At 43.9% G+C, this 25179-nt stretch overlaps 1 protein-coding gene across 5 annotated transcripts in view; it reads right to left on the bottom strand.

Moving 5' to 3' along the window:
• Positions 1 to 25179, bottom strand: part of FBXO28 (F-box protein 28) — a 38413-nt gene that overhangs the window by 2890 nt on the left and 10344 nt on the right. The window contains exons 2-6 of one of the 5 annotated variants that reach the window (XM_042924819.1): positions 23729 to 23838; positions 20189 to 20327; positions 12664 to 12859; positions 11810 to 11888; positions 10325 to 10413 (exon numbers count right to left, since the gene is read on the bottom strand). In XM_042924819.1, the coding sequence (XP_042780753.1) occupies positions 10325 to 10413; positions 11810 to 11888; positions 12664 to 12859; positions 20189 to 20327; positions 23729 to 23838 (613 nt within the window). Of the gene's footprint in view, positions 1 to 324; positions 449 to 5789; positions 10414 to 11809; positions 11889 to 12663; positions 12860 to 20188; positions 20328 to 23728; positions 23839 to 25179 lie in introns of those variants that run through there. The other 4 variants (XM_042924820.1, XM_042924821.1, XM_042924818.1 and 1 more) reach the window with 4 other exon arrangements.

Genomic DNA, 25179 nt, shown 5'->3' with positions numbered 1-25179 from the left:
ATAGACATTAACAAAGGCTGGAGGAAGAAGGGAAAGGGGAGCTATCATTTAATGGATTCAGAGTTTCTGTTTGGGGTGATAAAAAAAAAGTTCTGGAAATGGATAGTGGCGATGGTTGTACCACATTGTGAATATACTTAATGCCACTTAATTATACACTTAAAGATGGTTAAATGGTAAATTATGTACATTTTAACACACACATATACATAAAGAATAGAGACTTAAGAGAAGTGTGAGACAACAACATTAAGATAATCTATACACATGTAATGGGAATGTAGGAAAATTTTTCAAGTAAAGAATAGTTGAAAACTACACACATTTGATGAAAAACATTATTACATCCAAGAAGCACAATGGACTCCAAGCTCACGAGCTCAATGGACAAAACAGGAGATCAACACCCAGACACATCGTGGTAAATGCCGAAGGACAAGGAGAAAATCTGGAAAGAGCAAGAGAGAGGTGGCTCAATACATTCAGGGAGACTCCACAGCATTAACAGCTGACTCTTCATCGGAAACAGTGGAGACCAGAAGGCAGTGGGATGGCATATTCAAAGTACTGGGGGAAAACACCCTGGCAACTAAGAATCTTACATCTGGCGAAACTATCTTTCCAATATGAAGGTAAAATACATTTCCAGATAAACACAAACTGAGAGAATTTGTTGCTCAAAGAGTCATTTGATAAGAAATACTAAAGGAAGTTCTTCAGGCTGAGAGTAAGTGACCCCAGAATGTAACTTGAGTCCACGTGAAAAAATAAAGACCATCAGAAAAGCTAAGTAATATAAAAGACGGCATAAACACTTTTTTTCTTCTACTTTCTTCTCTTAACTGACTTAAAAAGCAGTTGTGTAGGAGCACCTGGGTGGCTCAGTTGGTTAAGCGTCTGGCCCTTGGTTTTGGCTCAGGTCTTGATCTCACGGTCCATGAGTTCTAGCCCCACATCAGGATCCACACTAACGGTGTGTACTTGGAATTCTCTCTCCTTCTCTTTGCTCCTCCCCCGCTTGCATGCTTGCTCTCTCTTTCTCTCTCTCTCAAAATAAATAAACTTTAAAAAAGTAAAATAAAAATGTTTTTTAAAAAGCAATCCTATAAAGCAATATGTATATTATTGTATTGTTGGCCCTATAGCATATAGAAATATAAAATATTTAACAATAACAGCACAAAAGATGTGATGGGAGCAAAGCTCCCTGGGATCAAGGAAGTGACACCAGATGGTAACTCAAATCCACAGAAACCAATGAAGAGAAATGAAAATGGTAAGTAAGAAGGCTAGTATAACACACTCTATATACAGTTTCTCCCCTCTCAGTTTCTTTCTGAGGCATAAAATCATATAAACTAACAACTGTAATGGTGTATTTGGGACCTGTAACATACACAGATGTAATATGTTTAACGATAATAGCACAAAGTGGAGGAAAAAGCAATGGAACTATATAGGAGTAACATTTATATGTCACTGGAATTAGGTTACAGTAAACTTGAAATATTCTGATAAGTAAGTTGTATATGGTAAGCCCCAGCACAACCACCATGAACATAACCGAAACATGTAGTGAAAAAAAATCATTAAAGGAATTAAAACTTTACACAAGAAAATATTCACTACATACAAAAGAAAGTGGTGAGGAGGAATAGAGGGCGGAAAAGACATGAGACATATAAGAAACAAAAAGTAAAAATAGTAAAGATAAATCTAGCTATCTCAGTAACAAGATTAAGTGTGAATGTATTAAAGAATCAAATCAAAAGGCAGAGATTGACAGACTAGATAAAAAAATAAGCTCCAGCCACAGATCTTCCTTGACTTTCAATAGGGTTGTGTCCTGATAAACCCACGGTAAGTTAAAAATATGAACTCTAAGTCAAAATACATTTTTGTAGGTTACACCTAACCTACAGAACATCATAGCTTAGCTTTGCATACTTTAAAGGTGCTCGGAACACTTACACTGGCCTACAGTTGGGCAAAACCACCTAACACAAAACCTATTTTATAATAAAGTGTTGAATATCTCACATAACTTATTGAATATACTGTACTGAAAGTGAAAAGCAGAATGGTTAAGTGTATCAGTCGTTTACCCTCACGATCACGTGGCTGCCTGGATGCTGTGGCTCACTGCTGCCTCCAAGCGTCACCAAACAGTGTTGCCTCACACAGGAAAAAATAAAAATTCAAGGGGCGCCTGGGTGGCTGAGTTGGTTAAACGTCTGCCTCTCCGTTTTGGCTCAGGTCACGATCTCACAGTTTCATGGATTTGAGTACCACGTCCAGTTGTGCTGACAGCTATTGTGCTGACGGTGGGGAGCCTGCATGGGATTCTCTCTCTCCCTCTCTTTCTACCCCTCCCCCACTCACTCTGTCTCTGTATCTCTCAAAATAAACTTAAAAAATAAATAAAAAAATAAAAATTCAAAATTCAAAGCACTACTGAATGCATATTGCTTTCACACCATCATAACATTGAAAAATCGTGAGCCGAACCATCTTAAGTTGGGGACTATCTGTATATAGTGACTACAAGAGACGCACCTATCTGATTCACAGATACAAATAACTTGAAAATAAAATAATGGGAAAAGATATATCATGCAAACAGCAACCACAAGAAAGCTGGAGTGGTTTTGCAAATATCAGACATAACAGACTTGAAACATAAAGGACATTTTATAATGCTAGCAAAACTGATAGAAGTGAGGGGACAAGTAGTTCAATAGTAATAGCTGGAGACTTGAATAATGGAGAGAACAACTAGACGTGATCCACACGGGAATAGAAGACCTGAAAACTCCATGAACCCACTAGACCTAAAAAGTATCTGTAGAGCACTCTATACAAAAATTGCAGAATATGTATTCTTTTCAGATGCACATGGAACATCCTCTTGGATACACCACATCTTAGGTCATAAACTAAGCTTTGGAAAGTAAAAAGGATTGCAATGATACAATGTTTCTGAGCAATGGAATGAAAGTCAAAATAGAAAGAAATTTGGGGAATTCACATATATGTGGGAATTAAACAACACAGTCCTAAATAACCCTTGGGTCAAAGACACAGTCGCAAGGAGAATTAGAAAAAAACTTTGAACTGAATGAAAATTAAGACACAGAACACCAAACGTGATGAGGCGCAGCAACTCAGTACTTAGAGGGAGATCTATAGCTGTCAATGCTTTTTTTATTCCCAACATTTCATTTTTTTTTTTACTGTGGTAAAATACACACAACATAAATTTCCTACCTTAACCATGGTTTATGTGTACAGTTCAGTGATATTAAGTCCATTCGTGTTGTGCAACCATCACCACCTGCCAAACTTCAGGACTGTTTCTTTCCATCTTGCAAAACTGAAACTCCCTCCCCGGCTTCTGGCAGCCATCATTCTATTTTCTGTGTCTGATTTTGACTCATCCAAGTACCTTGCGTAAGTGGAATCACAGTATTTGTCCTATGTCACTGGCTATTTCACTCAGCACGATGCCCTCGAGGTTCATCCGTGTTGCAGCCGGCGTCAGAGTCTCCTTCCTTTTGAAGGCTGAATAGTATTCCATTGTGTGCATGCACCACGTTTTGCTTAGGCATCCGTCAGCGGCCACTTGGGTTGCTTCCACATTTTTGCTATTGTGAATTGCTTCCATGAACATGGTGTGCTAATCTCTTTTCAAGCCCCTGCTTTCCGATTCTTTTTATATGCCCAGAATTGGAATCGCTGGATCCCGTGGTAATTCTATTTTTAATTTTTTAATGTTTGCCAACTTATTAAAGGATGCGACGAAGGATATGAACCGAGAGCCAGATGGAATTGATGCACAGGGTGAGGTATGGGTCAAGGGCTTGGAATTCTGTGCCCCCTCCGGGCACATGACCCTCTCCACATCTCCACATGGTCACCAATCCAGAAGTTCCTATTTTTTATTTTTTTGCAGGTTCACCACACTGTTTTCCACAGCAGCTGTGTCATTTTACATTACTGCCAACAAAACAGGATAGTTCCAATTTCTCTACATCCTTGCCAATACTTTGTTTTTAATTTTTTTAAATGTTTGTTTTTGAGAGAAATGGGGGGGGAGGGGCAGAGAAAGGGGGAAACAAAGAATCCGAAGCTGGCTCCAGGCTCTGAGCTGCCAGCACAGAGCCCGATGTGGGGCTCGAACCCACCAGCAGTGAGATCATGTCCTGAGCTGAAGTCAGACACTTAATTGACTGAGCCACCCAGACATCCTTCATTTATTTTATTTTATTTTTTTTTATTTTTTTTTTTTTTATTTTTGGGACAGAGAGAGAGACAGAGCATGAACGGGGGAAGGGCAGAGAGAGAGGGAGACACAGAATCGGAAACAGGCTCCAGGCTCCGAGCCATCAGCCCAGAGCCTGACGCGGGGCTCGAACTCACGGACCGCGAGATCGTGACCTGGCTGAAGTCGGACGCTTAACCGACTGCGCCACCCAGGCGCCCCTATTTTATTTTTTTTATGTTTATTTTTGAGAGAGAGAGAGAGCCAGAGAGGATGAGTGGGGGAGGGGCAGAGATGGAGGAAGACACAGAATCCCAAGCAGGCTCCAGGCTCCAAGCTGTCAGCACAGAGCCCAACACAGGGCTCAAACCCATGAACCATGAGATCATGACCTGAGCCAAGTCGGACGCTCAACCGACTGAGCCCCCCAGGTGCCCCAGATTTTTGTTTTTTAAATATAGTAACCATCATAGTGGATGTGAGGTGGTATCTCATTGTTTTGATTTGTATTTTCCTAATGGGTGGCGATAAGCATCTTTACATGTGCTTCTTGGCCATTTGTACATATTCTTTGGAGACCTGCCTATTCAAGTCCTTACAGGGTTTTAATTTTGTTTTTTATCACTGGGGTTTAGGAGTTCTTTATATATTGTGGATATTAACCACTTATGACTTGCAAGTATTTTGTCCCATTTTGTGGATTGTCTTTTAATTCTGTCGATAGGGTCTTTTGATGCACAAAACTTGTAAATTTTCATGAAATCCAATTTGTGAAAGTGATTTGTATATGTTCATTTCATTGAAATTCTGAGTAGTTTTAGAGCTGGAGGGAGTTTTGAAAAGAGGACGAATATTCTTCCCTGGCAGGGCAAATGAACTGGTGGTGATCACTCTTTTGAATTGTTTGGCAACATGTAGTAAGGCAACTGCGGACTTGTGTTAGTGGCCTCAGACCCCATCTACTGTTAGGACTGCCTCTTAGGACTAGAGGTTCTAGAAGCCTTAAAAATGTTTCGCCTGTATATCTAGGGTGAACCCATTACCAAAAAACTTTAGGACAAAAGTTGTCTTCTCCAAGCCCAGCTGTTTTGAGATAGTAAGTTCCGTAGGTTACTCTTAACATTAGTGACTTTGCCACTGGCTGCTTCTAGTAGCCGTATAGAATGTTCATCTATATATACTTATTATTAAACTTAAGAGTTAACATACTCTAGGGTCTCAGAGCTCCCAGCTGCTTCAGAATGTAGTATAGTGTAGCAGGAAGTATCTGAGCTTTGGAGGCAGGCAGGTCTGTGTTCAAATCCCACTCAGGCACTTGCTCGTATAATCCCGGAGACATGCTGCCTACCCTGTGTTTAGCTTCTGCAGCTAGAGTAAACCCTGCTTTCAAAGGCAGTTGTGAAGCCTGTAGGAACATACGGAAAACATACACACCGCAGTCCTTCTGGACGCGACAGCTAGGAATATAGCTTGTTGGAAGCAGAGCTCCACGACCTTTTGTGCATGAAATACAAAGAAAACAAGTAGCACTGGTTACAACACATTTATTTACGTACCCTGTTGTGTGACCGGGGGGGTGCTTTTCACTTCCAATAATTGAATTCGGTTATAACAATTAAAATTCCAGAAGGTAAACTAGTAATTTATTGTTGCTCATGAGCATAAGTAAACAGACATGGTACCACATAAAGGAATTTTAAACACTTCTCAACTTTTGGTAATAGCTTTGAATATGGACCGTATACTTTGGCAGTGGACCTAATCACCAGTAAGCGTGTAAATCTCATCATTCTCTTCAGACACAGCAGGAAAAATTTGGATTTAACTTTTGAATTTTAGGAATTTAACAGATTCTTAGGAAGCTGGAAAAGGCCGGCATTACTTAAGCCTATCATACTTACCACGAATACAATGGACTGCTATTAAAAATAAAACGGTAAGCAGCAGTCAACTAATTGCTAGTTTCATTTTTTATGTTAGCATTTTTTGAAAAGATTCGACCTCAGACGGCAGGCTACAGATGTTTGTTATTTCAGAGGAGTTTTAACCTACTAATTAACCTTTCATGGACTAAAGGGACTCTGATCTCAAGAACTTGGATGGCATTATCGAATTGGGACTTTATATTATAGATTAGAAATCGTCATTCCCAAGAGACTGCATCATAGAGGACGTTCCTTTCAGAATGCCTTTATTCTTGGCTTCAAATCGTACTTGCATGGTATTTTTAGAGGGTTTGGTACATACTAACAAATGGGTACTCACTGCTAGGGCAGGACGTAAGAGTGTGCTGATCACCAAGTATGAGATTTTACATCACATTAAATTAAAATTATATACTGTTGGAAATAGACGAGATAGGGAGTTCCTAGATCCTAGAAAATATTATGGCTAAGGAAATAGAGAACTCAAGAAAAGAATCCACCTCCAAGAAACTATTTCAGGAAAATAGAGTTAAGTGCCCTGTCTTAGGAAAAAGGTTATTAGTAATAAGGAACAACTGGGACATCATACATCGTTTCTTTGGAGATTAAAGTGCGGGCTATGACGTGGCATATAAAATAATGCATAAAATAGTGCAATCTTCAGGTGCCATAATTTTTGTTTATTACACATAACCTATGTTCATGTGTCCATTTCTTCTAAAAAAAATTCAGCTGTAGTGACACCTTTAGCTTATTTATTTAGGCATTACTTATACTGTTTTACCCACCTTCGGGGCTACATAGAACATTTTAACATTTTAACAAGTAGAATAACAGCGCATACATCTTGAAACTACTAGAGATTAAGGCAAGCCCCTGTAAAGTTCAGTACTCCAAAAAACACGTTTTACCCAAAAAAAAAAAAAAAAAAAAAAAAAAAAGCTGCTTCCAAAACCAGTGGCTTTAGACCAGATGGCACCCAATAGTTTTTAAAACAGTGTGATTAATTACTCTGACCACAACTGTGTTTGCCTCATTATTTCCAGGCTCTGAACGTAAAAGAGGAACTGAAAAGCAGCAGGTTCTGTAACCTCGGGTTCTGAAATAATCCGTCTTTCAGATTATGGCTCCGTTAGGGTGAGGCAGGGGCAAGTCCCCGTCATTTCCTTCTTACGCCTTTCCACACGTGTCTATGTCTATGGCGCTCACCTTACCCAGTTTACAAGTGGGCGCGACCCATTATGATAGAGAAGCCTCCCCTGAAAAGCAGCCGAGGGGGATTCGTGAAGGGCGGTCCCAGGACAACACAACTCACACGCAGCACCGAAGCGCCTGCCGTCTGACACGGGGCGAGGCAGCTCCAGCGCGGGAGGATCATCTACACCTTTCCTGCCGCCACGTGCCAGTTTTAGCTGATGCCAATAATTTGTCATCTGCTGAACCTTAAATACCGCTATCCAAAAGCAAGTACAACAGCCACCAAATTGGTCAAGGCGCTATCCTAACGTGCTTTTCAGCGAGAGATCTTCGGCCAGATTTAAGCCTTAAACAAACCGCTGATGAATGTGTTGTGCTTCATCCCCGACCGCTACGGGCACTGACCTCGTGACACGTGATTATAAGCGTGTCCTCTGGAAATGTGGATTTTGAAACAGAAAAATCTACCTTCTGATAGTGTGAATGCCTGTTATGGAAGCCACACACTCATGTTAACTAATGGAAGACCACACATACATTTAGGGGATCTAGATGTGGTTTACAAAGGAACCTGGAAAAGTTGAAACAATTAACAACTGTTGATCATCTGAGGTTCTATCCTTTGATGCATCAGGGTCCGACTTTGTAAACCTGTAAACATGTTACTTTAAAGAGTCTTCCTATTACCAGGAAAGCAGACTAGTAAAGGCCATGAGTATTCCGGTGGGCCTGCTCCAAAGTTAGGACAATATGGCTAAATCCTAGGATTACAAAAACGAGACCTGCTGAGAAAATGAGTTCCAGACGGGGACTTTTATGGATGACCTTGGCTGACAAATGTTTTTTGGAAATTGTTTTATTTTAAAATTACCTTCCCAACAAACCATGTAACACTTGGATGTTATGGTGTTTCATTGCAAACACACAACATTGTCAATGGAGTTTCCAAGTCAGACATAGAATGGACCAAAATCTAAGGACAGTATTATGTAAGGACAATATTAAAAATGGATAAGAAAAAGTTCCATTTGGTGAGGTTAAAGGATGCATAACCATGTCGTGTTGGACGGATAAAAGGGGTGGTAACCTTGTGCTTTTATTCAACTAAGGGACTTACCAAATCCTTAGGTTTTATGCAGGTGTCAGACTCCCACCTGGAAAGGGACAGTTTTCTATATTACACCTAAACTTATTTTAAATAACTGAAGCCCACGGCAACAGTTGTTTAAAAGAACTCACCAGTCAAATAATAACTACATAATTTAGTACATTAAAATAAATCTAGGACAGTAAGAGGTGAATGTCTCAAAAATATACAACTGGGGGAAATAACCACCGCACACAATCTGGAGGTTGTTAAAGTGACCGCTTAGAAGGGTGAACAGTGCAAGACATGCTTTTCCAGTTACACGCTCAAAACAGGAGTGCAAACGAAAATTAAAGCTTTTGTTTAAAGTTGTAGGATAAGGAAAGCTTGAAATTAATATTTAGAAGCTTCCCTCGGGTCATCCCCCAGAAACGAAATGATCAAAATGCTTTCTCGCTGTACGATTTTCTTCAATGAGCTTCCTTTCAATGGCAAAACTGCATCCCACAGCTAGGTCCCCTACTCACCGCCGTGGTGATCGCCACACGGCTCCGTGAGCACACACGGTGGTGAGTAAGGGATACCTGTAGTCACCAGAGTCCGACATCAATAGAGTCTTGGAGTTTGGGCTTCTGCCTTGGCCAGTGTACCTGAACCCTACAGAGAACAGACAAAGCGATGGGCTTCAGAGCCCTCTCGTTCCTGTAAGACCGGAGGGCAAATGGACTAACAGATTCCTCCCTAGAGGCGAGCTGCCGGGGTGGAGGGCGTGAAGCGCTGAAAGAAACCGCTGCTGCTCTAAAAAGTGGAGAAGTACAGAGGTTCCAGATCAATACCAGTGCAAGAGCTGTTTAAGTGAGCTGACTAGGCGATGCATGCATCCATCCATGCAAATGTAGGACATGGCCCCCAAAGAGAACTGAAAACATGTATCTAACAACTGGAGAAGTCCCTTGCCAGTAGTTTATAAAAATAGATAGTCAATACTGTAGAGGCCCCTTCTACAGTCAACGCTATGGAAGTCCGTCTTAGTTACCCATTACTTCAATACCAAAAAGCATTTACTACTTTTCAGACATTCCAGACAAAGGTCACTTATAACAAAAGGTCAGCTTTTTTTTTTTTTTTAAACAAGATACTGTCCATTTAAAAAGTAGGTCTCTTCTTTCAAGTGAAACAGGACGTTTTCTGTATTTGACTTAACTTCTAGTCTGTCCAGACTTTGTTTCAGGTCCTTCTGTAATGTGCATATACGCAGGACAAATAAACCGACTTTAAACACCATCCGCACAGAAAAAAGTGAACTCCTCAACATGATAGAGCAGGTCTGGTTAGTACAAATCTATTGCAAAGTAAAAAGAATCTGTGCGTCGGTCCCACCGGGAGGCGGGGACGCGGCGTCCCAGCCCGGAGGGTTCCGGCGGAAGGTGTCCCGAAAGCCCGAGAAGCCAACTGGGCGTCTGGGTCCGCGTCACCGTTCCCGCCACCGTCGTCACCGCCAACGCTGCCGGGCCTGGTCCCCCTCTGTAGCTCCAGGCACGCCCCGCCTCACTTCCGGTTCCGGAGCCGCTTAGATTTCCTAAGAGAGTCCGTGGCCTCCGCAGCCTTTTTCCGCTTCCGGGGGGCCTCCTCGCCGTGCCCCGACGCCGCAGCGTCCCCGACGGCGCTCTCCATGACCTCCCGCAGCTTGTGCTCCAGCTCGGCCAGCCGCGCGCTCTGCTCGCCGATGATCTGCGTCTGTTCCAGCAGCTTCTGGTCCTGGTCCTGAAGCTGCTTCTGCTGCTCCTGCACTTTAGTGCGCAGCTCCGACACCTCCCGCCTGAGCACAGTCACCCCCGCGCCGTTGGTCTTCACCTGCTGCTGGAGCTTGGTGACCTCCTGTCGCGACGGGTTTTGCTTGGAGAAGAGCTGCATGGTCGTGAGGGCCGCAGAAGGTCCCGGAACTGTGGAGGGAGAGTTTCAAGCGGTCAGTCAATCACTTCAAACGTCTCACTCCTGGCAACACTTCAGTAACGAGGCTTATTTTGAAGCGGGGTATCATCGTAGCAGGGCTCCCGCCATTGCCTCTTGAAAGCCCACTCGGTTTACTGCGTTAACTTAACAATACCGGAATCTGACTTCTGATCCTCCTGTTCCTGCCACACGATGCACACCGCCAGCACGTGGAGAAGGGCACTTACTGACATAAACCTGTCCTAAGTATTATAAAACGTTTTAAGACCTACTAAGAAAACAAAAGTAGTAAAATTAGAATACGATTATTTTCTGTCTTATTTCTCACGTGCAAATACAAACGTTAGACTTCGAAGTACAGGCCTATCATGTTCTTTAAAAACATTTTTTAAAAATCTTTATTTTTGAGAGAGACAGTATGAGCAGGGGAGGAACAGAGAGAGAGGGAGACACAGAATCTGATGCAAGCTCCAGGCTCTGAGCTGTCAGCACAGAGCCTGACGCGGGGCTCGAACTCATGAGTCATGAGACCGTGACCTGAGCTGAAGTCGGACACGTAACCGACTGAACCACCCAGGCACCCGCCCCAAGGCCTATCATGTTCGTAAGTCCTCTGTGCACTTAGATGTAAAAGCTTCAACTTTAGCCAAACAGAGATGCCATTAAAAAAGGGGCGCTACATCACACGTGATGATCATGAAGAATTTCTGACATGCAGGAAGGATCTGGAATCACTCTGTTTTAGGAATAGAATGTAACATCGGCATAAAAAGCACTATCCTCGGGGCACCTGGATGGCTCAGTTGTTAACCATGTGACTCTTGGTTTCCGCTCAGGTCATGATCTCAGTTCAGTAGTTTGAGCCCAGCATAGATAGGGTTCTACACTGACAGGAGCCTGCCTAGGATTCTCTCCCCTCTCTCTGGCTCTCCTTCTGTCTCTTTCTCCCTCTCTCTTGGCCCCATCCCTGCTCACACTCTCTGTCCCTCTCTCTCAAAATAAACAAATAAACTTAAAAAAAAAACAACAACCCACTATTATAATCTACCTTTAAAAAAAGTTACCTCTTGTTTTCTACAAGAATGGTGGATCTATTCATACCCTGCATTCATCTCACTTTCTCCTGTATACACACATAAGCAGGATATTTTCCTCGACTGACACATCCCTCCTCCTCTCTCTGCTTACCTTTATCTGATTTCCACGAACCACATCGAGGCTTCGATCAATCCTCACCTCTTGTGAACTCTCAATCAGACCAGTCAACAACGACTCTATCTTCCTTAAGATTCTGTCTGTCCTAATTGTTTGGCATTTAAATGGACACTTCTTTAAAATATTTCTCTTGCCGGCGATAATTTCATTTTGAGTCTGCATATATCTTACCTGGGGACATAGTAAGATCCTCGAGAGCAGACACCACGTATTACACTTCCTTTTAGTCTCCACAGGACACAGTACAGTGCTGTGCGCATAACAGGTACTCAATAAATAACTGACGTATTAACGCTGAGATGCTGTAGGCTTTATTATTAAATTACAGAGAGCCACTCGATTACCCCACTGAGTACTCCAGGGAGCTAACTAATCCAAACAAAACAAAATGTCTTACTGAAAGTTTTTTCTTGATTTGAAGTATTTGCAAGGGTTGAAGATATTCTGAACAATTTGGTCTTTCAGTAAAGGCACAAATCTCTAGGCTATGATGTACTTTTGCAAAATAGCTACCACAGAAGAAGTGACAGTGTTTAAAATAGCTTTATGCACCTTGTCTTTTAAAGTAGCAGCCAGACAGCCTGGGGACTGAAATAATTACCTGAATATTCCATGAAGAATTTGGGTTTTTTTTCCTCGTATGTTTAATTCTGTTTTAGCATAATGGATATTAACTAGTCAGAAACAAACAAAAAAACAAAAAACTCCCTATATCTATAGCTCTTCACCCAGAAATTCTAACAAATGTATTGTGAGTCAGTAGCTATGGATATGTACAAAGATTTAGCCACGAGACTGTTCTTCAAAGTGTAGTTTAAATACTGAAAAACTAGAGACAAATGTACTTAACGGTAGTGGATCAGTTATACAAGTTACGGTCTCTAATCAATCTATCATTAATGATCGTGTTACAGATACACATTTACACACAGAAAAGGTCAAGACATATGATTAAATGGGGGGAAAAAGTGAGTTACAAAACTCCGCGTGTTACTTTAAACCGAACATATAATAAACAAGGATACCTGGAGGAGAGCCCATGAGTCTTCCAGAGACGTCTGATCCTGGTAATTTCCTCTTTAGAATTGGGACGATCTTTTCATCGAAGTACTCCATTGCCATGGAGGAAATATCCCTTAACTCTTGAAGCACTTCGTGGGCTCGCTGAGGGGCTCTGGTAGAATTGACGTATCTCAACACACGATAAATCTCGTCGATCACCTAAAGTAAAGAGTTCTCCTTAGCACTTTCAAGTTTGCTTTTAAAAGGCAATGGCCGAGTAAGGAGAGAAGGGCCGGCCCCTCCTCCGGTCCCCACAGAGACCAGAGGGCTGGGCTTGCTCTAACGCTCCCCGCGTTTCATTCGCACACGTTTCTACAGATCCTCCGTATCAGGCGCTGGGGCCGAGCGAGCATGAATAAAATACAGTTCCTGTTCTGAAGGAGACCGCAGTGAAACCGGGCGACACACGGGTGGGGCACGAGCCTCGGGACCCACCGGAGGACCGGAGAGGGACGGCGCGTCCCATGCGTGACCAGGGTGGAGGCATTTCCCCCGAGCCGCTTCGCTCCAGCCCCAGACCACCCCCCACCCCGGCCCCAGTGCCTCCCATAGTCCTTTCCTCTCGCTGTCGGCAGGGGCTCGATCCTCTGGGTTCTGTTTCTGTAAGACCGGCTGTGGACCGGAATGAGGTGTCCCCAGACCCCACTTTCCCGCCATCCCAAAGGGTAGCAAGAGACTCCTCCCTTCACGGGGAATTGCCAGTGGGGGAAACACAGGCCTGGCAAACACGGAGGAGAAACCGTTCCGACCACCCTGGCTCCCAATTCTCTTACTGGAACCGTAGCTGAACCTGCATTTCCACCCTCAGCTTTCATCCCTAGAATGAACTGATAAATCACACCTGTCAACTCATTCGTACCATATTCTCTTTAGTGTATGTGGGCTTTTAAATATATTGTGAACACGAGCTATCTCTTTCAATTTGCTCAAGTCTTCCATTAGGGAAAGTAAACTCTGGGGGTGCCTGAGGGGCTCAGTCGGTTAAGCATCTGACTTCGGCTCAGGTCATGATCTCACAAGTGAGCTCGAGCCCTACGTCAGGCTCTGTGCCGACAGTGTGGAGCCTGCTTCGGATTCTCTTTCTTTCTCCCTGCCCCTCCCCCACTCGTTCTCTCTCAAAAATAAATATTAAAAAATTAAAAAAAATAAGTGAATAAAGATACATTAAAAAAGGTAACATTTCTAACTTTTACTACATACAGATTATTTTAGTCGAGTGGGATAATTCATGTTTTCAGTAAAATTAAGAACATTCTCTTTCCAAAAATTATATGCAAAGGACAAGATGAAGGAGGAATGACCATGGCACGCTGGCCCCACAACGCTTCTCCCATTCGGTTACCAGTGGCTGCAATGGCACTTATTAAGAAAACACGGTATTTACCCAATTTTCACAATATTTCACTTTCTAATTGGGTTTAATTACTTTAGCAGCAAGAATGTAATGGCGGAATGAGTCTTGAGGTCTCCTGGAGAGATCACAGGCCACAGGTTGGTCACTTAAACTCTCTTATTTTAGTAACTTTTGATTTTCTACTTCTCAGCAGATCATTCCTTCAATCTTCTTTTTCTTTTTTTAGTAATCTCTACACCCAACGCGGGGCTCAAATTCACGACCCTGAAGTTAAGAGTCATGTGCTCCACTGACTGAGCCAGCCAGGCGCCCCTGGTCGCTTAAACTCTTACTGGCTGTTTCTACAGCTTTCAGATGTGCCACACGCTGAGTCCTACCTGAGCGTGAGATGATAAAAATAATGAAAATGTTTTAAAAGTAGGATACATACCAGATATGGTGAGGGACCACCATATCTTTAGAACATGCAGCTCACTGTGTCGTGCTGTTTACTTCATTTCATTTGTTTTCAAATTTTTATTTAAATTCTAGTTAACATATAGCGTAATACTGGTTTGGGGAGAATCCAGTCATGCTCATGTTTACACCGGCACAGCAGTAAATGACATATTATGGATACGATTTAAGTCTTCAGACTCTTGTGAGGGAGGGAGAATTTCTATCTTGTTTAATCCACTGTTCAGCAAAGTTCCTATCAGAAAACTGAACCTCCTGTGTCCTCATTTTTTCTCACTTTCCATCTTTTTGTACTTGAGATCTTTTTCCCTTCTACCCCTTTAATCAAACATTTTTGTTCATAGTTTAAAATCTGAAGTGCATTTAAAATTTTCTGAAGATTTGTACGTGGCATGTGTTTGACTGTATCCTTTTAAAATTTCTCTTAGAATACTAGTCAGTTTCAGAGGCACCTGGGGGGCTCAGTCGGTTAAGCGTCCGACTTTGGCTCAGGTCGTGGGTTTGAGCCCCGCATCAGGATCTGTGGTGACAGCTCAGAGCCTGGAGCCTGCTTCGGATTCTGTGTCTCCCTCTCTCTCTCTGCCCGTTCCTCACTTGTGCTCTGTCCCTCTCTCTCAAAAATAAACATTAAAAAAAAGTATTAGTCACAATTTCTTTAAGTTTTATATTCTTGTATGGTTTCCTCAAAGGTGTTTTCCCTGTTTTATTGTGTTTTGTATCAGTTTGGTGATTCTTTACTCTCTGTTCCCATTTAAGACCGGAGCACACAGACGGCTCATAGGAACCCCTTGGTTAGCGAAGACAGCGGGTGGGGCGGCCACAAAAGTCAACGTGAGAACAGACTGATTCTTCTTTTTTTCTTTCTTTCTTTTTTAAAGTTTATTTATTTTGAGAGAGCATGAGCAGGGGAGGGGCAGAGAGAGAGGGAGAGACAGAATCCCAAATAGGCTCCGCACTGACAGCGTAAAGCCTGACACAGGGCTTGAACTCACGAACCGGGAGATCGTGACCTGAGCCAAAATCAAGAGTCAGACCTTAACCGACTGAGCCCACCAGGCACCCCCTCTTCTTTTTTCAATGTAAAGGCTCGGGGACTGTTTATATTTATTTTGGGACAAGTACAGTAAAGGGAAGAAATGCTCCTAAATAACACTGATTTTTAAGAGTGTCTTCATGTTAAAATCAATTATAAAAGAAACAAAAAAACAACATTCTGGAAACATTCGATAAACTCAAATTAAAGGCTATTTCTCAAAATAAGGGACCCGTGTTCTTAAAAAAGGTGAAGATCGAGACAACACAAAAGCAGCACAGGGGACTACTCCCATGGGGGGGCGGACACTACTGTCCCAGGGGGGACATTAAGGAGGTAAAGTCTACGCGTGACCCCAGGCTGGGTTCTGGATGGAGAAAAAGCAGCAGGGAGGGTTATCGCTGGATCAGGGATGAAATCTGAACGTGGGCTGTCGGGGAAGTGTTACCTTATCAAAGTTACATTTCCTGATTTTGATGACTGTGCTGCTCAGTAAGAGAGATGTGCTTTCTCAGGAAATACATGGAAATATTTCAGAATAAAGGATCACAATATCTCCACTATTTTCAGAAAAAAAAGCCAGATTCAGAGAGAGAGTGAAACAAACGGGACGGACAAACAGTAAACAATTGCTGGATGTGGAAAAGAGACACACAGAGCTCAGTGTGCGATTCCTGCAATTTCTGTGTGAATGTGAAACTGCATCGAGACAAGAAGTTGCCAAAATGAGAAGAGATTAAAAAATGCTACCCCACCAGTCCCCCGCCGCCTCTCCGGCCAAAACACTAAAAACAAACCAACAAAACCTAATACATAGATTTGAAGTTTGTTCGAGGGAAATCTAGACTCATGACCTCACATCATCACTTACACTGAAAATCCTGACTTTGGGGAACCAGCATGTTTCAGCAGAAGTGTTTTCGGGGCCCCTAGTAATGCTTAAGAACAGGGACTTGTCCCTGTCTTTCTCCTTCCATGTCCCAGAACGGTTAGCTGGCCTCTGCTCACTTGTGTGCCTCAGCATGTGTGAACTGCCAACACGGACCATGAACTTACTGTAAGAAGTGGGACCTCCAGGTCAGAAGGCTTGAAAACCGTACGCGGGGGTAAGCCCGGTATCTGCAAGCTCTCAGTTCTGAGAGACGATGAACGGAGAACCAACAGAGCGGTTGGGGTCGGCAGCTGCGGCCCTGGTGGACCCGCAGCGGTCTCACGGGAACACAAGCACACACGTGTCCTCCCCGAGTGTCGTACACGGCTGTTCCCCAGACAGGAGGAGCTGTGACAGACCATGTGGCCTGCAAAGCCAGAAACACGTACCGCCTGGCCTTTTACAGGAAAACTTTGGGGATCTCTCCCCAGGGAGGACAGTGGCAAACTCCCAACTGCTCTGAACTCTTTAGAGATTTTCTCCTAACGCCGTTACCAGTATCGCCCCCGTCCAGAGACGCCATCTTAACCCCCTTCCGTCAGACCTGGTTTTTCGCTCAGTAGAAAGGCAATGACCTAGCTGTGAGGAGTTGGAGAAGGGACCTGTAGGCTGAAATCATTTTTATTTTTATCTTCTATTTTTTAGAGAGAGAGAGCAAGAGTGTGCGAGCGGGGGAGGGGCAGAGAGGGAGAGAGAGAATCCCAAGCTGGTTCCATGCTGTCAGCTCAGAGACCGACTGGGGCTTAATTTGAGCTCGTGACCTGAGCCGAGATCAAGAGTCAGACACTTAACCGACTGAGGCCCCCCAGCAGCCCCTAAATCATTTTTAAATATAGACTTGCAACTCAGCCTCCTGTGTCAGCCCCACTGTCGCCGGTGCCTGGAGCTTTCCAGAGGCTGGCTGTGCAGACGGCACTGCCTCCCAGCTCCCCACTGCCCAGCTAGGGTTTAAACTCCTCCGCTCTGCCAGGCCTGCTGCCACTGGTTCGTGTACTTTCCAGCTCCCAGACTTCTGGTGCTCCGCTCTCCTGACCTCGCTCTCACGGGTCTCGGTCTTTTTTTCCTCTTTAAAATTAGCTCCTTCGCTATCTGAGCAAGCTTTGGGACGGGTCAGAGGTAAACATGTATTCAGTCTGCCATCCTGAACCTACCATCTGACGTAAAGAGTAAATTTGCTCTTTCGAGAATAATTTTAACAAAGCTTTTTTTCCAGCCGTTAGTGTAAAATCCCAAAATTCTGATATAAATCAAGTGTTCTCATTTAAACTACAACGTTGATATGACCCAGATTCACTTAAGTAGCTCATGAAAGAGTAATTTGCGAATGAACTGCTTACTACAGACCTGAATTCTAACAAAGTGCATATGTTCTATACAAACCAGAGAAATGAGTTCCCTTATAGAGTATGAAAACTCCTGAACTTTTTTTAAAATTTTTAATTTTTGAGAGAGAAAGTGCAAGTGGGGGAAGGGCAGAGAGGGAGAGAATCCCAAGCAGGGGGGATCAAACCCACAAACCGTGAGATCATGACCTGAGCTGAGGTCAAGAGTCGGACGCTGAACCGACAGAGTCACCCAGGCGCCCCAAGATGGCACTTTTAAGAAACAAAATAACCCGAGATGAGTTAAGCGCGATAATAACAAAACTCGTTTCTGTTTTCTGGTGGGGTTGTCTGTCAGGTTTACAGGAGGAGTAGTAGTCAGGGTGAGTTTCTGTGAGGACACGGGCACTACTAAGAAAAAATGGGAGAAAATGGTAAAGAACACAACCGGGAAATCAGAAGGCTCGAGTGTAGCTTTTGTCAAACCCTGCACACTCCCTGCACGCTCGCCAGGCCGTGGTTCTCTTCCCACCGGAACACGAGTCCGGGCACAGACGAGCGCTCTGCGAATCCCAAGTGGTTCGCGAATGTAAGAGGAGGGCAACGGCTGGGGACAGGGCCGGGCGGACAGCTGGACCCCAGGGGAAGCCGGGCACCGGGCTCCTTCGCACCTGCTCTCCCGCGGGGGGCGCAGAAAGGCGCCCAGGGCCTACTGCACCTGAAAACCGCACACTTTCTCGGCCGTGGCTGCCTCGGCTGCTGTTCTGCTACAGAAACGGAGCGAAAAGTCAACAAAAACTTGCCAAAACCAGCAGGACTCATCTGGATCTGACCTTATTCATTCAGATAGCGAAGACCAGCACTCCAATTCTGTGATCCTGGTCACTCAGAACCAAGACTGGAGACATCGGTAAAGGCCAGACACCGACCAGCTTCGGCTCTGCAGGCCACATGCACTTAGCACAAACTACTCCCCTCTGCCTGGTGACGATTGGCTGAATCGGTTTTGAGGTTATGAAAACTGTAAGATGTTTCTTAAATATCCATATTCTTAACATTGAGACATGCAAAAAAACCCAGGAGACTGTAGGGGACAACCTATGCTAGTTCAATGGACTTCCCAGAACACTTCAGTGTTAAGGCCTATAAAGCAGATCTGGACAAAATCTGGCGTAAGAATCAGAATCTGATGTTTCCGACTGGTCACCTTCTACAGTTAAGTACCCCACAAAAGAATCTGTAGCTAGTATGTGGGAAGTGAGATATACTGAAGAATATTCCAGGGGTGCCTGGATGGTTCAGTCGGTGAAGCATCCGACTCTCGAGTTTGGCTCAGGTCACCTCATGGTTCGTGAGATTGAGCCCCACGTCAGGCTCTGTGCAGGTGGCGTGGAACCTGCCTGGGATTCTCTCTCTCTGCTGCTCCCCCCCCACTTACTCAGTCTCTCTCTCAAAATAAATAAACATTAAAAAAAAGACTATTTCAAATAAAATAAGAAATGGAATCCCTCCCATAAACTCACAGAAAATTGAAACTGAAGAAAGTATACAGAAAATATTACCAGTGTTCATGACCCATGGAGATGACAGAAAAAAAATTTTTTTTTTTTAAATTTTACTAGGTTCCAACCACAGTAAGGGCATCTTTTGCTACTATCATTCACTCTCCACGCCTTCCACACACGACAGATACAGACCGCGCCTGAATTTACTCTCCACTCCAGCAACGAGAGGCTACGCCGGAGTTATATATGCTGCAGTACTTGTCCGCAGCAGCAGGAGTGGCACATGGAGGGCTGGAGTCGCAGCTACCTTGGGGACAGTAAATATGCCAGAGGAGACTTATACCTGTTAAACAACTCTCTTCCTCAGCCCTGTGTGTGCCGCTATCCAGTGACCATCTATTCTTACCAAACCTGCAAGTTTCTGAGTCGTCTTCAGGAAGCACTTCTCAAACACGACCACATCAGCCTGTCCCTCCCCCTCCCCCGACCCCCAAACTAGAACAGTTGAAGGCGGGGAAGACACCTATCTTGTTCTCTGCTGTTCTTAACAAGGAGTACAAAGCTCACAGATGTGTTCTTCAGCACGAACTCTTTTTTTCCTTCATATTTACGGAAACAGTGTATTAACTGGGGTGCAGTATAAACTTCCTAACAAGCTTCGAGAGCACAGCAGGGCTTCTGCTGTTCGCTTCCTAACGTGAATCTTGAACATGAAGATCACATACGGGACGTATTTATATCAGTTACGGCACCGAAGCTAAACAAATCCATTCACAGAAACTCAGTCCAGAGAGGCAGGAACAACTCGGACGCTTCAACAATCGCTTTCTAGTAATTTCAGCTTAAGCAGAGCGACCAGCTGTCCTACGTAAGCAATCCTAGTTTACCTTTCCTGGGATGAAGCAACAGAGATTGGAATCCACATACTTCATGAAAGTCATATTTAACAGTGAGAGCCTTGTTTCGACGGCGGCAAGAATGTCTGCGTGGCGAGCTAACGAGTGGTTTCTTCTTTCTGACTCCCTCCTGTAATAAAGGAAAGCACCATGAACGAAGTACTGTGGACCAAAATGTTAAGCAATGAAAATGCCTTGGGGCGCCTGGGGGGCTCAGTCGGTTGAGCATCAGACTCTTGATTTCGGTTCAGGTCCTGATCCCAGGGTTGTGGGACTGAGCCCTGTGCTCGGCTCTGCACTGAGTGTGGAGCCTGCTTAGGATTCTCTCACTCGAGTTAAAAAAAAAAAAAAAAAAAAAAAAAAAGAGCCTTACTGAAATAGTCTGAACATTTACATGTTACTTCAGATCTCTACAGTCGGGTCACCATTTAACTGTAACCAACGATCAATGAATCGCTATATCCAGAAATCCCTGCCGAAGACCGGTACGCACTGGTGAAATACTTGAAAAAAAATGTTAGTTTCTTTGTGTTTTGGCTATATCGAGCCGAATGGCCATTTGAATCAGAAAAATCAGATAAAGGAAAGAATTACAAAGGGACACAGAGACAAGTGAACTGTATGTTTTTACCCGTAAAATCAGCTCACTTGAATTTTTAAACAGTTTCACTGGGAAGTAATTCACATGTAAAATTCGCTTTTAATGTGTATAATTTAATGCCTTTTAGTCTATTCACAGAGCTGTGCCCCCATTAGCACGATTTAACTTCTCCACGTTCTCACACCACAGAAAGAGGGCCCATAACCGTCATCAGTCTCTCCTACTCCCCAGCCCTTGGCAACCGCTGGTCTCCTTTCTGTCTCTCTGGATCCGCCTATTCTGGACACTTCAGGTATCCGGAGGGGTAGCGCCTGCAGCATCTTGTGTGCATCTTCCTTCTCGCAGCACGCTTCCCCCAGCTCGGCCGCGTTGTAGCGTGTACCCGGGCTTCGTTCCTTTCTGTGGCCGACTAATATTCTATCATATAGACACGCCACCACTTTGATTATCCGGTCATCGGCTGATGACTTTTGGGTTGTTTCCACTTTCTGACTACTATGAATGATGCTGCACTGAATGCTCGTGTCCCAATTTTTTTGTGTGGTTATGCTTCCATTTCTTTTAACTATATACCTAGGAGTGAAATCGTTGGGTCACATGGTAATTCTATGTTTAACCTTTTGAGGAACGAAGTGTTTTCGCAAGTGGCAGAACCAGTGTATGATCTCACCAGCAATTTGTGAAGGTTCCGGTTTGTCCACATCCTTCCCAAGACGTTTTGTCTTTTTTGTCTCAGCCGTCCCAGTGGGTGTTCAGCGGTATGTCAGCGCTCCGCTGGGCAATGCCCTGCTGACCGATGATGCTGAGCCCCCGTACGTGTGTGCCGGCCTTCAGTTTATCGTCTCCGGAGAAATACCTACTAAAGCCCTTCGCCCACATTTAAATTGGGTTATTTGTCAGTGGATTAACTCAATTATGTTTCTTGTTGAGCTCTAAGAGTTCCTCGCGCAATCTGGACACAAGTCCCTCATCAGATGTATGAGCTGCAAATATTTTCTCCCCTCGTGTGGGTAGTTTTTTCACTTTTTGATGTTGTCCTTTGCAGCACAGTTTAAAATTTTGATGAAGTCCAGACTTTTTTCTTCTGTTACTTGTGCTTTTGGTGTCCTAGCAAAGAAACCACTGCCTAATCTAAGTTTATGGAGGTCAGGACTCTGTTTCCATCTAAGGGTTTATCGTCCAGCCCTGACGCTCACACTTAGATCTGTAATCTATTTGGAGTTCATTTTCGTAGACGGTGTGGGGAAGGGGTCCAAGTTCATTCCTTGGCGCACAGACACCCAAGTGTCCCGGTGTCATCTGTGGAAAACATCACTTTCCCCACTGAGTGGTCTTGCGTCCTTGTTGAAAATCAACGGACTAAACGTATCAGGATCTATTTTCCATACTCTCAGTTCTGCTCCGTTGGTCCATATGTCTGTCTTTGTGTCGGCAACACACTGGTTCGATTACTGTGGCTTTGCAGTCAGTTTTGATACTGGGAAGAGGTAGCACTCTACCAACTTTGTTCCTCCTTTTCAAGATTGCTTTGGTTATTCGGAGTAAGAATTGCAAGACGAACCGGTCATTTTCTGCAAAACAAGACAACTTGGATTTTGACGGGATTTGCAGTGAATGTGCAGACCAGCTTGGGGAGAACTGCTGTCTTCACGGTATGAAGTCTTCCCGTCTGTGACCGTGAAATGTCTCTTTCAAGTCTCTTCGAATCCCCTTTACCAATGTCTTCTCGTTTTCAGGGGACAAGTCATCTTTTGTTACAGGCATTACATACATCTTATGCTTTTTGATGGTACTGTAAATGGAACTGCCTTTTTAAAAATATATTTATTTCTGAGAGAGACAGAGACAGAGCACGAGAGGGGGAGGGGCGGAGAAAGAGAGAGGGAGACGCAGAATCCGAAGCAGGACCCAGGCTCCGAGCTGTCAGCACAGAGCCCAACGGGGGGGCTCAAACCCACAAACCGCGAGATCATGACGTGAGCCAGAGTTGGATGCTTAACCGACTGAGTCACCCAGGTGCCCCTGGGATTGGTCCTTTCTTTAAAGTGAGCTCTCGCCCGATGTGGGGCTGGAACTCAACCCCAAGACCAAGAGTCACATGTTCTACCAACTGAGCCCACCGGGAGCCACCCCCCTTTCTGAGTCTAGCTGACACACAGTGCTACATTCGCTTCAGGCGCACAGTGTAGTGATTCAATGTCTCTGTACCTTATGCCACACTCGCGGCAAGTGGAGCTGCCGTCTGGCACCACACAGCGCCGTGACAGTACCCTTGACTAGAGTCCCTGTGCTGTGCTTTTCATCCCCATGACTTACTCATTCCGTAACCAGAAGTCTGTATCCCCCATTCCTGTTCATCCACTCTGTCCATCCCTGCACCCTGGAACGGTTTTACTTTGGTTTTTGGATCATCTATTGCTAGTACATACAATTACACAACTCCTTTTTGTGTATCAATCTCACATCTTGTGGCCCTGCTGAACGTGTTTATTAGCTCTAACCATCAGTGGACTCCTTATGTACGCGATCACATACGTGTCAGATCATGTCACCTATGAAAAGAGAATATCAATTCTTCCCTTCCAACCTGGACGCCTCTTATTTCATCTTCTGGCCTGACGGCCCTGGCTACAACCCCCAATAAAATGTTGAACAGAAATGGTGGACAAATGAGGGTCAAAATCACTTACTGTGACCTGGGTACCCTTCCCTACAAAAATCTGGAAACCGTGTAACACGTCAACTTACCCAGATTAAAAAACAAAACCCCAAATAAACAGGAGTGCCTGGCTGTGACTCCCGATCACAGGATCATGCGTTTGAGCCCCATGTTGGGTGTAGAGATGACATAAATTCCAAAAACATAAACAACTAAGAAACGAACAAAAATCCCCACTTGTAAATTACTGCCGTCACTAGCCACAGCGTACCTTGGAAGTTGTGCTTTAACTTGTTTCTGACATAGATTGTGGTATCTCTCCACTTTTAGAAATCCCTGATTCAACATTCTCTGGCAGACCAAGTCCATTCTTTTACAAACCTACAGGAAGGAAGAAGGAGAAAGAATTTTAAAAAGTAAAAACCAAATAAATAACAATTAACCTAGACTCCTGTCAGCTGCAAGTGCTCTGTGCCGATGCTGCCCCCTCGTTTGCCGTCTGAATCTTTGAATCAGTATATACGGGCGAATGCCTCATAGTTTCTAACTCTTGCAACATTACGTTAAGAAATTAATATTAGTGTAGACAAGGAATATTTCACCTTTAGCTATTTGTTGAATGTTCTGAATGTATCCCCACCACTATGGTCAGAACTATAGTCATGAAGATCAACGTATTCAAAAGGTTTTTAAACTTTTTTTTTTTTTAAGTTTTTGAGAGAGCGCGCAAGAGGGGCAAGGGGGAGAGAGAGAGAGGGAGACACAGAATCCGAAGCAGGCTCCAGGCTCCGAGCTGTCAGCACAGAGCCCGACGAGGGGCTCGAACCCACAAGCTGTGAGATCGTGACTTGAGCCGAGGCTGGATACTGAACTGACCGAGCCACCCAGGCGCCTCTCAAAAGGTTTTTCCAAGTTTGAAAAAAGAAAATTCTCCTTTAGCTAAAAATGTGTATTCAAACTTAAGTCCAACCTCTCATAAAGTTTATATCACCTATAATCAGAATGAGAATTCTTATTTATTTCTACCAGTCAGGGTTAACTACAGAGAGTTAGTCTCTGCTAGACTACCATAGTCTCCATGACATATTTTAACATATGTAGCAGAATCCTGAATAGTTTGAATCTTTGAGGAATACTGTGCTTTTTATAGAGTAAAAGCACAAAATCATAGTCAGAACATCTAAAGTGGACCCTGACTTCTACACATTCTTGAGCAAGTCAGCTACCGTGTGTAAAAGGTGGGCAGCATCTAACTCCCAGGGAGATCATTAGGATTAAATGAAACAATAGACGCTAAAATCACTTGGTAAACTCTAAAGTACTATGTAAAGATTGCATTAAATAAACTTTGTTGAACTTAGTACTAATTTGAAAACTTTGTTCCATAGATGCTAGATTTCTGCGACATCCCGGCACCTTTGTTATCCTAACACAACCTGCTACACAAAATCCATTTCTTCTTTGATCCCTGAGAATTTGGCAGTGACTCAGCGCCATCAACTTGAACACCAGCTCTCACCGCATAGTGTGGACACTGAGAGTGCACGACACAGGTAAATCTGTACCAAGGCCAAGTCAAGCAGGTGGGCTTGTCATGTGCTTCTTCCCATCTCTCGTGGTGCCCAAGCACAAACGCTGGACAAACCCTTGTTGAAACGGAAATGCTGATGAAATCCTTGGTGTCTGTTTTCCCCTGAGAACACAGACACACAAATTCTGGCA

This window comes from Panthera leo, chromosome F3, assembly GCF_018350215.1.
Source record: "Panthera leo isolate Ple1 chromosome F3, P.leo_Ple1_pat1.1, whole genome shotgun sequence".
In the NCBI taxonomy this organism is placed as follows: domain Eukaryota; kingdom Metazoa; phylum Chordata; class Mammalia; order Carnivora; family Felidae; genus Panthera; species Panthera leo.
The sequence above is the reverse complement of the archived record's forward strand: the minus strand, read 5'-3'. Positions and strand labels throughout refer to the sequence as shown.